This window comes from Rattus norvegicus, chromosome 10 (genome assembly GCF_021556685.1).
Source record: "Rattus norvegicus strain SHRSP/BbbUtx chromosome 10, alternate assembly SHRSP_T2T, whole genome shotgun sequence".
Lineage (NCBI taxonomy): Eukaryota > Metazoa > Chordata > Mammalia > Rodentia > Muridae > Rattus > Rattus norvegicus.
Window position 1 is genome coordinate 90,810,001 of NC_141543.1, and position 15,783 is coordinate 90,825,783.

Here is a 15,783-nt window from a genome sequence, read left to right on the forward strand (position 1 = left end):
TAGATGGATGGATGGATGGATGGATGGATAGATAGATAGATAGAGATAGATAGATAGAGATAGATAGATAGGTAGATGGCTGGATGGATAGATAGAATTCTTTAACAGTACAAAACATTGCTGTAGGTTCAGTGAGACTGAAAAATAGTCAAGTTTTTGAAATCAGAAGATAATTGGAAGTGATTTGTTTTTTTCTCCAGCATGGTGACAGTTTCTTAAGACACTTGATTTTTTATTTTTATTTTTGGTATGCACATAATGAAATTGATCTCTCTCTATATCTATATCTATATCTATATCTATATCTATATCTATATCTATATCTATATCTATATCTATATCTATATCTATCCTTATACTTTCAATATTAATGATATTATCATAACTTATTTGCTCCAATTACTATCTTCCTAGATCTTCCCTCCCCTATTTAAATAATTTCCTTTCTGGCTTTCATAACATATAAACTCTATTACCCTCTCCTTTCCCCCCAGTAATAGCTTTTAGATACTGGATTAATTCATAGTAAAAGCATGTGCTGACCTAAAAATTACATAATTAAAAGAATCTAAAGAATGAATTGAACAATATCAACAATGACTGGATTTTGTATAATATTGTAATAGGCATAAACAAATATAGTTTAAAAAAGTCTTCCCACAAAATGGCTTCATATCTTACATTTTACTTTTTATAATATGAATATATAGCAGGCAGTTGTGTGGTATTTCCTAGTAGGTTCATCATCTCCATCCATTTAAGTCATCTCTTTCTCTCCCTCCTTTGAGAGCTGGAGCAGAAGGATGGTAGGTCCCCTCTCATATATCCAGGCAGACCTCAAACCATGTAGCCTTCATTGACTTCGACCTCCTGATCCTCCCGCTTGCATTTTCATAATGTTGCGATTAGAGTGTGAGCCACCATGCCTGGTTTCTCTTTATCTCCCTCTCCTCTCCTCCATTCCTCTCTCTTACAGGACCTCACTATATAGTCTAGGCTATCCTCAAAAGTTTTCATGATTCTTCTGCCTCAATCTCCCAAATTCTGGGATTATAAGCCCAGACCACCTTGCTTTGCTGCATTTTTAAATTCTTTATATTTATGTTGCTTAACTTATTTAGTTTTTTTTTTTAGTTTCTACACATCACCTCCATACATACAATATCTCTATATATGCATATATATATGTATATACATACATACAGTATATACTCTTCCAAGCAGGGTCTCTTGCTTCATCCTCGGTATATCCTTCAGTTTGGTGAGCTTAGGGCCTCATTTGTAGAAATTGGACAATAAAGGCATGTCAATGAATAGAGATGAATTTACTTGAAAAATGTCATTGTCGTGCAAATTCTGAGCAGACTTCGAAGGCCACTGAAGACATAATATTTCTAAGAGATGGCACTGTCAATAACGTTCTAAATGTCTCCTCTGAAGCACATAGAAGGAGATCCATTATTGAAAGCAGCAGTCACATTGGCAGCAAGCAAAGGAGACTTAACAACTTGGACAGGAGGAATAACCTTCTTCCATTTTTACCACACGGAGCTCAAGCATTGACTTCAAGCTGAATTGGGAATTCTCTATTCCCTGGGGAGTAATTTATTGACACCTATAACTATAATTATTTTTACCTCCACTAATAAGCAATATATTTCCCACCCATTAGCCCTTTCTCTTCTTCAAAAGCAGAGAAGATTCAGCAGATGTAGCTCGGGGTTTCACCTACCTCAGCTTGGCAGACTTGAATGATGTACCAACAGGCGTCTGCTCAAGCGACAAGCCACCGGACTGGGCATACAGATGTTGCCTGTTCATGCAGATGTTGCCTGGACACAGCGTCTAGTCAGGCTGGGCCCTGCAGGCAGGTTCTCAGTTGGTTGGCGAGGATGGAATTTGGATTATGTAATGAGCAGATGGCGACTGTCACCAATCTCATCATGTGCCATTTGCAGCGAGCCCGAGAGAACAACTCAGACTTAAGTTGCTTTTCAGAACAATTTAAGGTCGTCTGAACTTTGTTCTGAAAAAGAACCTCTTTGGTGATTGAGACCAAAGGAAAATATCACAACACTCATGATTTCTATGCTGAGAATGTTTATTAGAAAACAGACAATATCACAGAAGAGCTAGATCACAGTCCAAAAAGGGAACAATGTTTTTTATCAGAAAGGGGCCCAAATAGGTGTCTTCTGTGTATAGGTTGAAATACGTTGAAGATTAGACTTCTCTTCTTCATATATATATATATATATGTATATATATATATATGTATATGTATATTCTGAGCACAAAGGTAAGATATATAGATATAGATATAAATTATTTAATCATGTCCTGAGTGACAGCTGGACGAACCTGGCCATCTCCCAGGTATCTTTATTGGTAAAGCTGATTGACTCAGCAGCAGGTGTTGCAGGGGGAGGTCCTGCAGGTGGTGCGACAGGGAGCAGGCTGGCAGCAGGGGGGCCTGCAGCAGGGAGCCTGCACTGAGATGGGCTGGCAGCAGGTGGAGGCCCAGCAGCAGGGCCTGCAGACCACAGCTGTGCAAGAGCTGGGGCAGCAGGTGATGGGGCGACAGCAGCCCTGCTGCAGGCTGCAGGGGTCACAGCAGATGGGGCGGCGGCAGGGCTCACAGATGGGCCTAGTGTAGTGGGGCACACAGGTCACAGGGCGACACACAGTGGTCTGGCAGGACACTGGGCGGCAGCAGCAGGGGTCCCTGCAGCAGCAGGGCTGGCAGCAACCTCCACAGCTCTGGGAGGAGAAGGATCCACAGCAGGAGCCGGTCATGGTGGTGTCTGGGCTGGAGTGAGGCTGAGAGGTGAAGAGTGGTTGGGGGTTCTCAGGTGTGATGTCTCCTCTGGGTCGGGTCCCTTTATATACCTGGACAGTGCTGATGACCCCCAGGACAGAGGACAATTTCCTTGTTTTTGGGTTTGTTCCTTCTAGAAGGGCATTGGTGGATTAGTAAGTTCTCTGGACTTGTTTTAAGTGCTCGAGACCTCATAAAAGGTTATTTGTGTCCCTTACGTAATGGCAGCTCATTACATTTTGCTATTTATGGTTCAAATATGAACTTAATAGCTTCAACTTCCAAGTGGCCAAATACCTTCATAGTTTTGCCAGTTGGCATTTCGATGTCACAAAAGAGCTCCCATGCCGTTGGGGTTCATTACTCATGGTGGAAGTGAATTCAGCAAATAGTAGTGCAGTTCCTTCTCCACTGTTCAACTTTCTGGACCAAACAAAGCAAGAATGTTCCAAGAGTCTGTCAAAATGGGTTAATAAGAAATTTCTGTCTCCGTCGGGAGCTCCAGGGACACATCCTAGTAGGCCTTCCATTCAGTTGCCTTGATTACACAATCCCTGATTTTCAGGGTCTTACTTTTCTAAGTCAAGGGGAATTCCAATGTTCACTACCTCTATTTAGTCTTGCTGAAGGTGGTTTCAAACATCGACCCCTAACTAAATAAGCGTATTAGTTTATTCTTTATAAATTCCTACATCAGACTTGGTAAGTGGTTCTTCTCAATGTCAAACATTAGCAAATGCTGCAGCCCATACTCATCCCCCAAATATGCTCCATGATATTGTTCGTAAGTCCAACGAGCTGCACAATTAATGATGAGGACCACGTGACCAGGTCTTGTGGAACATTGTCCTTAAGAATTTTAATGGTGTGTTTACTTTTGCGATAGTTATTTCTGACATTTTCAGAGTCATACACACACAGTCTCTCTTAGCAAACATCCCCAGGACCTAGAAGAATTGAGTCCCACATAATTTGGGAATTCTAAAGATTCTAAAACATGCCTCCAAGCAGAGCATCACAACTGGGCATAATTAAACGGTCATGGGACCCTCTGAACAAAGCCACCAAAAGGGTGAGGAAGTCAAAGACCCTGAACTCACCCAGGGAGGCTTCCATCCCCTAGTAGAAGAGTCCTAGCTAGTTTCACTACAAAGCGGTCTTAGGTCCTATCTCGTGTATATCTCTTATCTCCAACACCTCGTGAAATTCATTCCCGCCCACAGAATCTGCAACGCTTGGTTGTGTCCAACTCTCAGGCCTTCTACAAAACAGGTCATTATTTTATCGCTCTCGCGTCTGTCCTTTCTCTGCAGTGAGTTCTGGTTTAGATCTGTGTTCCAAGGCTCCAGTTCCCTCCTTCCCGTCTGTCCGGCCGCTTGCACAGTTGCTTACAGGGTCACTCAGCTCGATAGCAGTCAGAGTAGCTGTCCTAGGTGCAGGGTTACCTCAGGAACAAACGAGTTCCCGTGATGATAACGTGGAAGAAAACATGACGGTTATCTCTCTGAGAAAGCCCAGCAAGATAAAAAGAACGTTTCTATAAATCTAAGGAGAAAAGTACTGAGGGGAGTGAAGCAGAAGTGTTCAGGGGTTATTTTTTAAGTCGTGAGCAAAGATATATAGAAGGAGACTTGTCTTATAGAGAGGGATGTAGAGTGGTAGAGCTCTTTTTTCTGTGCTTTTATTTTATTTTATACTTTAGATTTTATCCCCCCCCAGGTCCATCCCCCTACTGTTGCACATCCCATACCTCCTCCCTGACCCCTGTCTCCACGAGGATGTCCCCCCCCTTCACCAGACCTCTAAATTCCCTAGGGACTCCATTCTCTTGAGGGTTAGGTGCTCTGTCTTCTCTGAGTCCAGACCCGGCAGTCTTCTGCTGTATATGTGTTGGAGACCTCATATCAACCAGTGTATGCTAGCTGGTTGGTGATCCAGTGTCTGAGAGATCTCAGGGTCCAGGTTAAATTGAGACTCCTGGTCCTCCTACAGGGTCGCCTTCCTCCTCAGATTCTTCCAGTTTTCCCCTAATGTTTGTAAGGCTCCAACCCCAGCACTGCAAGAACAAAACAAAGAAATGGGTCTTGTAAACCAAAGGTCTGAGACTGGAGAGATGGCCCAGAAGTTAAGAGTATTGGCTGCTCAAACCACTGAACTGAGAATAGGACCCCCGTTGAAGGAATCAGAGAAAGAACTGGAAGAGCTTGAAGGGGCTCGAGACCCCATATGTACAACAATGTTAAGCAACCAGAGCTTCCAGGGACTAAGCCACTACCTAAAGACTACACATGGACTGACCCTGGACTCTGACCTCATAGGTAGCAATGAATATCCTGGTAAGAGCACCAGTGGAAGGGGAAGCCCTGGGTCCTGCTAAGACTGAACCCCCAGTGAACTAGACTGTGGGGGGGAGGGCAGCAATGGGGGGAGGGTTGGGAGGGGAACACCCATAAGGAAGGGGAGGGGGGAGGGGGATGTTTGCCCGGAAACCGGGAAAGGGAATAACACTCGAAATGTATATAAGAAATACTCAAGTTAATAAAAAAAAAAAAAAGAGTATTGGCTGCTCTTCCAAAGCACCTGAGTTTATTTCCCAGCAAGCACATGGTGGTTCACAACCATCGTAATGGAATCTACTGCCCTCTTCTGGTGTGCAAGTAAACCAAAGGTCTGCTGGGAAATAATTGTCCTCAATAATAATGGTAATAATAATAATGAAAATAATAATAATAACAATAACAACAACAAAAAAACCCCATTGTATGCATACTAAAATTTTATTGCTATCAAATGGTTCTTAGAAGTTCCTCAATCACAGAAAAACACACATGGTATGCACTCACTGAGAAGTGGCTATTAGCCCAAATGCTTGAATTACCCTAGATGCACAGAACACATGAAACTCAAGAAGGACGACCAAAATAGTGAATGCTTCACTCCTTCTTTAAAAGGGGAACAAGAATACCCTTGGGAGGGAATAGGGAGGCAAAGTGTAGAACAGAGGCAGAAGGAACACCCATTCAGAGCCTGCCCCACATGTGCCCCATACATATACAGCCACCAAACTAGATAAGATGGATGAAGCAAAGAAGTGCAGGCCGATAGGAACCGGATGTAGATCGCTCCTGAGAGACACAGCAAGAATACAGCAAATACATAGGCGAATGCCAGCAGCAAACCACTGAACTGAGAACGGGAGCCCTGTTGAAGGAATCAGAGAAAGGACTGGAAGAGCTTGAAGGGGCTCGAGACCCCATATGTACAACAATGCCAAGCAACCAGAGCTTCCAGGGACTAAGCCACTACCCAAAGACTATACATGGACTGACCCTGGACTCTGACCCCATAGGTAGCAATGAATAGCCTAGTAAGAGCACCAGGGGAAGGGGAAGCCCTGGGTCCTGCCAAGACTGAACCCCCAGTGAACGTGATTGTTGGGGGTAGGGCGGTAATGGGGGAAGGATGGGGAGGGGAACACCCATATCGAAGGGGAGTTATGGGTATGTTGGCCCGGAAACCGGGAAAGGGAATAACAATCGAAATGTAAATAAGAAATACGCAAGTTAATAAAGAAAAAAAAAAAAGAAAAGAAAAAAAGAAAAAAAAAAAGAAGTTCCTCAGAACACCCTGTACATTCTGCTTCTTGTTGCGACACTTCATGTGATGAGCCATCTAGAGGAATAAGATACACGTAACCTGAGTAAGAATACGCATATCAGAAGGGAGGAGAACAGGCTAGGAAGGTGTCTCCCTCCCCTCTCACCTACTTAATGCCTATTTATTTTCAATACGATTTATTATATTCTATGCGCCATATATTGTGCAGATGAGTCAAGATCCAGTCTTTACCGAAACCAGTCCAGACCTTTCCCTCACAAAGCTTCCTCACTTGACTTCTTTCATTAATCAATACGTATGACTAAGGGTACAAGCTGCACATTTCAAAAGATGTGCTTATATTGGGTTTCAAAGACTCAAAAATTTTACATCACTTTTTTTAAAAAAGTCCTTGTTTTGTAATTTGTGTCTGTTCTTTTTCTATAAGGTGGCAGGTGCCTTTTTTGTTTGTTCTTTTATTTGTTTTTGTTTTTTTTTTTTCAAGACAGGGTTTCTTTTTGTAACAGCCCTGGCTCTCCTGGAAATCACTTTGGAGACCAGGCTGGCCCTGAACTCCTAGAGATCCACCTGCCTCTGTTTCCCAAGTGTTGCCGATAAAGGCATGTGCCACTATGCCTGTTTGGTAGATGGCATTTTTGGAGGGGCGGGGGGAAGCAAAATTGAAGAAAGGAAGAAAGAAATGAAGAAAGAAAGACAGGAAGGAAGGAAGGAAGGAAGAAAGAAAGGAAGGAAGGACAAAAGGAAGAACGAAAGAAAGAAAGAAAGGAAGGAAGGAAGGAAGGAAGGAAGGAAGGAAGGAAGGAAGGAAGGAAGAAAAATAAACCAAAACCCAGTGGTTAGCCTTCTGGAGTGGCTTATCTGACAGCAGTGAAACTGTCCCACAAAGGGTTAATGTAACCATGTGATTACACTATTAGTAATTAATATACCCCATCTGAGCCCATGTCGACAGCCTTCCAGTGACACAGCGTGTGAGGTTCTAACAAAGGCTGTGTTACTCTGTTACTCTCATCAGCAGTCACTTTGGAAACCTAACTGCTGTGGTGGTGCTGGCTGGGGGAGATAAGTGACTGATTCAGTAAATAAAAGGAACTCAGTAGAGAGGGTTTTCTGGGTGCTAGGTGGTATGATCATGGCATAGCTTTCTATGTTGGGAAGCAAGCAGGGCTGTAACACGGGCGCTCTTCCTTTTCTTGTGTGTATGGACCAATCCCAAGTCCTATCCAAGATCAAAGATCTACCTCACTAATTTTGTCCCATTACCACCAAAGTTTGTGCCTTTAAAGATGAAAGTCCGTTGGTGAGATGATCTGACATGTTTGAATTTCTTTGCACCAGTATGGACCACGCACCTCAAATGCTCTTGGAAGCTGGGGGAAAGGTCAAAATATAGCTGGGAGGAACATTTTCCTTCCAGTCCTTCCATTCCAAACAGGGCGATTTATACATAAATGAGGTTTTGAACATCAAGAAAGAACACAAAAAGGATGTGTGCTTTGCCAGAAATAGAATTTTATTTTTTATCATGCAAAACCACAGCAGAAAAACACCATGCTGAAAATAGTTCCTATGTGAACCTTGAAATTAAAAAAAAAATTACAGTGACTCAATAGGATTGATCTTCGAGAATTCTGCTGGTGGGAGCTAGGATATGTCTAGAGCTATGCAGATGACCAGCTGCATATACGTGTGGGGAGTTTGATAGGTCTTTATAGTTGTGTGACTTGTGGAAGAACAGATGGGTTGCAAAGGTGGTGTCTCTCTTCTGCTCCATCACCTGGAAAAGTTGCCTATTAGAGGGCTCAGCAGCAGGTGTTGCAGGGGGAGGTCCTGCAGGTGGTGCGACAGGGAGCAGGCTGGCAGCAGGGGGGCCTGCAACAGGGAGCCTGCACTGAGATGGGCTGGCAGCAGGTGGAGGCCCAGCAGCAGGGTCTGCAGACCACAGCTGTGCAAGAGCTGGGGCAGCAGGTGATGGGGCGACAGCAGCCCTGCTGCAGGCTGCAGGGGTCACAGCAGATGGGGCGGCGGCAGGGCTCACAGATGGGCCTAGTGTAGTGGGGCACACAGGTCACAGGGCGACACACAGTGGTCTGGCAGGACACTGGGCGGCAGCAGCAGGGGTCCCTGCAGCAGCAGGGCTGGCAGCAACCTCCACAGCTCTGGGAGGAGAAGGATCCACAGCAGGAGCCGGTCATGGTGGTGTCTGGGCTGGAGTGAGGCTGAGAGGTGAAGAGTGGTTGGGAGTTCTCAGGTGTGATGTCTCCTCTGGGTCGGGTCCCTTTATATACCTGGACAGTGCTGACCAAAGGCCATTTCCTGGACATGTCGTTACCCAATGAAAAGAGAGTTAGTTTAGTTGCCAGGCAACAGTTCCAGTGTCTGCAAGGATGCTTTTCTTTCTAGCCTTTTGCTATTTCCCTTGGAATGAACTCCTGATGGTTTGTATCATCAGAACTATTGCTCACCTGTCAGTCAATCCTCCAAGGCTGGGCCACGTGACTGATTGAAAGTCTGGAGGACACACCAATGATGTCACTTTCCCCTTGTTCACAGTCTCTGAGGAGGTATGAAACTATAACGCACATGAGTCACCAGCCTGACTTTAGATTGACATTCAGACACTGTAACAATTCCCGAAGAGCCAAGATGGCTCATCAAAGTAGGTGTGTGTCTATTGTGTTATGGAAAATATGGCCCAGGGCTTCTGGAAAATAGATTATTACCTTGTTCATGGAGATATCATCACCAAAGCATCAGAGTGGCATTTTAGAAAGGACTGGAATTGTCCTGTAGCAGGAAACCTCTCAGGAGACATTTAGTTTGTGAACAGGGCAATTAGGGGGAGAGAGAAGAAAAACTAAGCCCTGAAATTTCTTACCACAAAGTAGTGACGATTTGTAGGGAGACAAGCTAAAGCTAAAAGCCATTAAGAGTGAAGAACTTTTTAAAGGTCAATAAGATCAAACCAAATGAAGGTTTTACTCATGCCTGTCTTCTGAATTTGGTTTTTGATGATTATAGTTCTTGCTCTCTAAGTGAGACAAAGGCACAATGCGTTAAATTCTTTAAAAATCTACTGTGGGTCTGATGAGACGGCTCCTGCCACCAAGCCTGACAACCTGAGTTCAACCCCCAGGTGCCACGTGGTGGAAAGAGAAAACAGCTCCTACAAGTTGTCCTCTGACCTCCACACATACACCTTAACCACACAACTAAACCCCCAAACATAGACATGCGTGTGCACCCATACGCAAAATTAAAATATTAATAAAATCTATGGAAAATATTTGAGAAGTAATCAATTATCTTTCTGCAGTCAATACTGTGGGTCGTTGGCTGAGAATTGTGACGGCTTCTAAACTATGAGATAAGGTTATTAAGAGGAGAGGATTTAGTGAGGTAGTCACTGAATAAAGAACTTTGTGTATCACCACGACAACAAGGGGATAAAGGTGACGAGTCAAGGTTTGGGAGGCTACTGTAAGCATTGAACAAGGGTTGCTGAAGACCTTGGGATCAAGTTTGCCTCTGAGTGTGTGTAATGGCTAGTTTTGATTGTCAACTAGTCATGATGGAGAATCAACCCGAAAATGAGTCACAATGAGAAATTGTCTAGATTATGTCAGCCTGTGGCTATGTCTAGGTGTTGTTTTTCTTAACTGTTAGTTAAGGTGGGAATTCCAGCCCTGACTGTGGGTAGACTGACCCTCTATGCAGGTTGCAATGCTTCATGGCTCTGGAGTAAATGATGGGCTCCACAGTGAGTGAATTAACTCAGTGCTCTCTGCTCTTTACTACAGATGTGCTGTAACTAGCTGCTCCAACTTCCGGCCACCTTGACTCCCCACAGTGATGCACCGAAACCTGAAATTGTGCCTCAAGATAAAGCCCCACTTCCTCAAATAGTCAGGGATACTGTCACAACGAGGAGTCGCTAATACAAGACCCCAAATTTTAGGTAGGAGATATGAAATTGTAACACTGCCCTTTCTGTTCACCACATCATTTCCTGTGGAAGGTGGGTCCTGTGTCTGTTCCACAGCCCACACTGATGTTGGATCTTGTGTGTACAGTGGAGTTCAGTTTATTCAGACATAATTCCCTGCAAGGATACCAGAATGCCACCACCTTCAGACCCCATGACAACTCTTGGCTCTTCTGCTGCACTTGCGCTTTGCTGACACACATTCATGGATGGACTTGTTGCAAGGGGAGTGTCCCCAAACTTTATGACATGAGCTTTTAATGCCATATTATTCCAGTTCCTGCATTCTGCAAGGGCATAATCACCAGTGGAAACATGTACATTTTAAGGATAATGATAATTAACTGTGAGACTTCTGTGGTTTGATTGGAAAAGAATATAATGATGGTGACTGTTGGTAGGCCGTCGCCTCATTTGATGCTTTTATGATTGTGTCATCTCAGGGACTAGTTTGGGGGTTTCTGGATGTCAGGAGGTGTCTAAATTTCTGAAAACAGAATATGCTTTTTATAGGGAATCCATTCTGTTTTTATTGTGTTTTTTTTTATTTACTTTTCAAATGTTATCCCCTTTCCTGGTTTCCTGTCCATAACCCCCCTATCCCATCCCCCTCCCCCTTCTATGAGGGTATTCCCCTACCCATCCACCCACCTCTTCCCACCTCCCTGCCCTGACATTCCCGTACACTGGGAGGTCAAGCCTTGGCAGGACCAAGGGTTTCTACTCCCACTGGTGACCAACAAGGCCATCCTCTGCTACATATGCTGCAGCTGTAGCCATGGGTCTGTCCATGTGTACTCTTTGAATGGTGGTTTAGTCCCTGGGAGCCCTGGTTGGTTGGTATTGTTGTACTGATGGGGTTGCAAATCCCTTCAACTCCTTCAATCCTTTCTCTAACTCCTTCATTGGGGACCCCATTCTCAGTTTAATGGTTGGCTGCAAGCATCCGCCTCTGTATTTGTCATGCTCTGGCCAAACCTCTCAGGAGACAGCTATATCAGGCTCCTCTGAGAATGCACTTCTTGGCATCAGCAATGTTGTCTGAGTTTGGTGGCTGTATGTACATGGGCTGGATCCCCAGCTGGAGCAGTCTCTAGATAGCCTTTCCTTCGGTCTCTGCTCCAAACTTTGTCTCCATATGTACTCCTATGAATATTTTTGTTCCCTCTTCTAAGAAGGACTGAAATATTGGTGCTTTGGTCATCCTTCTTCTTGAATTTCATGTGGTCTGTGGATTGTATTTTGGGTAATTCGAGCTTTTGGGCTAATATCCATTTACCAGTGAGTGCACACCATGTGTGTTTTTCTGTGATTGGGTTACCTCACTCAGGATGATATTTTGTAGTTCCATCCATTTGCCCATGAATTTCATGAAGTCATTGTTTTTGATAGCTGAGTAGTACTCCATTGTGTAAATGTACCACATTTTCTGTATCCATTCCTCTGTTGAGGGACATCTGGGTTCTTTCCATCCTTTGGCTATTATAAATAAGGCTGCTATGAACATAGTGGAGCATGTGTCATTGTTATACATTGGAGGATCTTTTGGGTATATGCCCAGGAGTGGTATAGCTGGGTGCTTGGGTAGTACTATGTCCAATTTTCCTAGGAACCTCCAGACTGATTTCCAGAATGGTTGTACCAGCTTGCAATTCCACCAACAATGGAGGAGTGTTCCTCTTTCTCTACCTCTTCGCCAGCATCTGTTGTCACCTGAGTTTTTGATCTTAGCCATTCTGACTGGTGTGAGGTAGAATCTCAGGGTTGTTTTGATTTGCATTTCCCTGATGACTAAGAATGTTGAACAATTCTTTAGGTACTTCTTAGCCATTTGATATTCCTCAGTTGAGATTTTTTTGTTTAGCTCTGTAGCCCATTTTTAATAGGGTTTATTTGGCCCTCTGGAGTCTAACTTATTAAGTTCTTTGTATATCTATTGGACATTAGCCCTCTATCCAATGTAGGATTGGTAAAGACCTTTTCCCAATCTGTTGGTTGCTATTTTGCCCTAATGACAGTGTCCTTTGCCTTACAGAAGCTTTGCAGTTTTATGAGGTCCCATTTGTCGAGTCTTGATCTTAGAGCATAGGGAATCCATTCTGAGTAGCAATCTTTAAAATATTCTCCAGTCACAGGAGCAAGAAATGAGAATGGGAGGGTTGAGGGAAGAGGGAACTCAGGCAAATGACATCTTTCCAGCCACGGTTTCCTCATGTATCAAATGGCACCATTTATGTTTGGAGTTCTTCTTGGGCTGATTTATCCACACAAACAAATGAGTATGATTAACCAGCATGCATATAATTTAAAAAAAAGAGAAAATAGTCCAATTGCAAAATACAGAAAAGCAATGGTCAGGGAACTTTGCGAATTTGTTTCTGTAGCATGTATATGTAAGTGTGTGTGTGTGTGTGTGTGTGTGTGTGTGTGTGTGTGTGATGTACATGTATATAACACAGATTATAAGATTACATATAAATAATCTACTGACCATATATCTAGCTAATCTTTCTTAAGTTTAAATATTTATCTGCCTAAAGTCAGGAAAATTAAACTAATTTTTTGCAATCTTCTGTTGCTTTTAGATTTTAATTTCCCTTGAATGGGCAATTAGAAGAGAAAGGCTTTCAGATACACATAGTACATATTGCTATTACTCTGGTTATTAAACCCTCCTTGGAAATATCCTAAAGTCTAGAGCTTGTTTCTATTGATTTAAAAGCTATAACAAGCTTTAAAGATTCCCCTCATTCAGAGACCATATTAATCTGATACCAAGGTATATTGGCATTAATTAGAAAATGTATTTCTGCTGGGGCATGTGAGGTATCTCAGAAAAAAATATTGAAATGTATGCACACAATTTCTCCTGAATTCTCTCTGACTCTCAGTGACTTCATTTGAACTGGAGAGCATTTTGTTTTAAGTTTGTTTGGCATAGAGATGCTCTGACACAGTATGATGGCACTGAACACTTAGTGTGTGAACCCTTAGTCATCGCTCAACTTTTCCAGAGATCTATATTGAGTAGTGCTCCGTTTCCCATTTACCAGTGCCATCCCTAGGTAGGTGGGCCCGGACTATCCAAGAAAGCTAGCTGCAGACCAGAGGGAGCCAGCAGTAAGCAACATTCCTCCATGGCCTCTGCTTTAGATCTTGCCCAGAGCATCTGCCCTTGGCTCCTCTTGTTGGTGATTAATCTGAACAATGAACCCAACCCTTTCCTTTCCAAGTTGCTTTTGGACACAGTGAAGGAAATTACAACAGAAACTAGAAGGTAGAGACTTTAAGTTAAATACAATGAAAGGTTTTGTTGTCTGTTGTTTGTTTTGTTTTGTCTGCTTTTGCTCTAAGTAAATATCTCTTGTTTTTATTCCTGTAAAGGCAGTTCCTTTGCGATTTAATTTCATTTAATAAGTGGGGGACGAGCACTGACCTTGTAGTAAGCATGGACCTCCCTCTGTACAGACAAAGCTGATAATTGGCAATCTTTTTCCCAGATGCAGAGAAATAGATAATCTTACTGTAGGGTTTTATTAGGGAGTGGGGCAGCCCAGGATGCTACAAGAGTACATCCGGGCATCTAAATGTAACCTGATTTCACTCAAGTAGCTGTACACATGCGCATATGTGGTATGAAGTTTAGGACGTGTCTTCTGGAGAGACTGAGGTGACTCTTAGAAATGAATCACAGCTAAGCAGATGAAAGAATATTGAGACAAATGAACCTGCTTTCCTTGGGCAGAGTCTAGACTCCTGTTCCTGTGCACACACTAATAACACATACTAATGAATGAAGCAGGAGTGTGGTATTTGCTATGCCAGGAGAATCATTTTATTGAAACAATGAGCAACACATGGCCGAGATATTGGTGAGGATTTGATCTGCCCGAATCACAAGGGCTCAAAATGGACTTGTCCAGTGCGTTCTGGGGACTTCTGAAGGTGATTTACCATCCACAACAAATGATGTCTGCTGATACAGATGTCTGGGAATTTGGAATAGGCTTGGGATGCCATCTCCTCATTTCACATGGGATCCAGGCTGTTGGATGGTAAGTTGTTGTCACCTTTGGGGGAAAGATATTTTCTTTCAATTCCATTAAAGGCCCAGGTGAACAGGTGTGTAGGGGAAGGCATGTCCTTCGTGGGGGTGCCAGGAGCTCAGCAGCAGGTGTTGCAGGGGGAGGTCCTGCAGGTGGTGCGACAGGGAGCAGGCTGGCAGCAGGGGGGCCTGCAGCAGGGAGCCTGCACTGAGATGGGCTGGCAGCAGGTGGAGGCCCAGCAGCAGGGCCTGCAGACCACAGCTGTGCAAGAGCTGGGGCAGCAGGTGATGGGGCGACAGCAGCCCTGCTGCAGGCTGCAGGGGTCACAGCAGATGGGGCGGCGGCAGGGCTCACAGATGGGCCTAGTGTAGTGGGGCACACAGGTCACAGGGCGACACACAGTGGTCTGGCAGGACACTGGGCGGCAGCAGCAGGGGTCCCTGCAGCAGCAGGGCTGGCAGCAACCTCCACAGCTCTGGGAGGAGAAGGATCCACAGCAGGAGCCGGTCATGGTGGTGTCTGGGCTGGAGTGAGGCTGAGAGGTGAAGAGTGGTTGGGGGTTCTCAGGTGTGATGTCTCCTCTGGGTCGGGTCCCTTTATATACCTGGACAGTGCTGATGACCCCTAGGCACATGATCATTCTTGTAAATCCTCTGGCTAATTAAGAGAAGAGTTAGCATTGACTAATGGAATTTTTGTCTCTACCCCTCCCCCCCTCTACGTATCATGCATACACATCACAAATATCCCTTTATTTTCTTTTGTGGTTTATTCTTACTGAATCTAAACACTGGATTCAATTATGACGAGTTTGAAATATTTCTAAGTCATCAAGGAGGAACGAATTTGTTTTCTAAACCAGATATAATCTAACCACTCTCTCCTCAACTCTGATGTCATCATTTTGCCTTCAAAGGCTCTCTGGCTTGCCACCCAAGCAGTGACTTACTTCATTAGTACACATGGGTGTGACAGCAGCAGATTAATGGCACCCCTGTAAGCCAGACCATCGTCATCTGCTTCCCAGAGAACTCTCAGGATGCATCTCTGGCAGGAGTGTGGTTTCCCACGTGATGAAGGACCACATGGGCATTTGTAGGCTGTCCCACTGGCTCGATCACTCTCTCCTGCTGAGTATCAGGGCTTTCCAGTCCTGGCTCTTGTTTTCTTATTGACCTGGAATGCCCTTCTTGTCCTCGGAACCTGAACTCAACTTCCACCTTGATCCTAAAACCTGCTTCAGGGATTCCTCGAGATTTTTATCTTCGGAATTTATTTAGGATTAGTCACAGCATCTGTTGACTCTGGGAAAGGAT

At 44.1% G+C, this 15,783-nt stretch overlaps 3 protein-coding genes across 3 annotated transcripts; all 3 read right to left on the reverse strand.

Annotated features, from left to right (window-relative positions):
* Positions 1-2,092: 2,092 nt before the first annotated feature.
* On the reverse strand, positions 2,093-2,871 carry Krtap2-1 (keratin associated protein 2-1). Its single transcript, XM_087575125.1, has one exon. The coding sequence runs from the start codon at positions 2,794-2,796 to the stop codon at positions 2,404-2,406; it is 393 nt and encodes a 130-aa protein (XP_087431251.1). The 5' UTR covers positions 2,797-2,871; the 3' UTR covers positions 2,093-2,403.
* A 5,317-nt stretch (positions 2,872-8,188) lies between these two features.
* On the reverse strand, positions 8,189-8,662 carry Krtap2-4 (keratin associated protein 2-4). Its single transcript, NM_001408644.1, has one exon. The coding sequence runs from the start codon at positions 8,629-8,631 to the stop codon at positions 8,239-8,241; it is 393 nt and encodes a 130-aa protein (NP_001395573.1). The 5' UTR covers positions 8,632-8,662; the 3' UTR covers positions 8,189-8,238.
* Positions 8,663-14,228: 5,566 nt separating this feature from the next.
* Krtap2-4l2 (keratin associated protein 2-4 like 2) lies at positions 14,229-15,035 on the reverse strand. Its single transcript, XM_087575126.1, has one exon. The coding sequence runs from the start codon at positions 14,976-14,978 to the stop codon at positions 14,586-14,588; it is 393 nt and encodes a 130-aa protein (XP_087431252.1). The 5' UTR covers positions 14,979-15,035; the 3' UTR covers positions 14,229-14,585.
* Between the last annotated feature and the right edge of the window lie 748 nt (positions 15,036-15,783).

What these genes read in the sequence shown, in the direction of transcription:
- Krtap2-1 (XM_087575125.1), bottom strand. Translation starts at nt 2,796, where the DNA reads ATGACCGGCTCCTGCTGTGGATCCTTCTCCTCCCAGAGCTGTGGAGGT.
- Krtap2-4l2 (XM_087575126.1), bottom strand. Translation starts at nt 14,978, where the DNA reads ATGACCGGCTCCTGCTGTGGATCCTTCTCCTCCCAGAGCTGTGGAGGT.
- Krtap2-4 (NM_001408644.1), bottom strand. Translation starts at nt 8,631, where the DNA reads ATGACCGGCTCCTGCTGTGGATCCTTCTCCTCCCAGAGCTGTGGAGGT.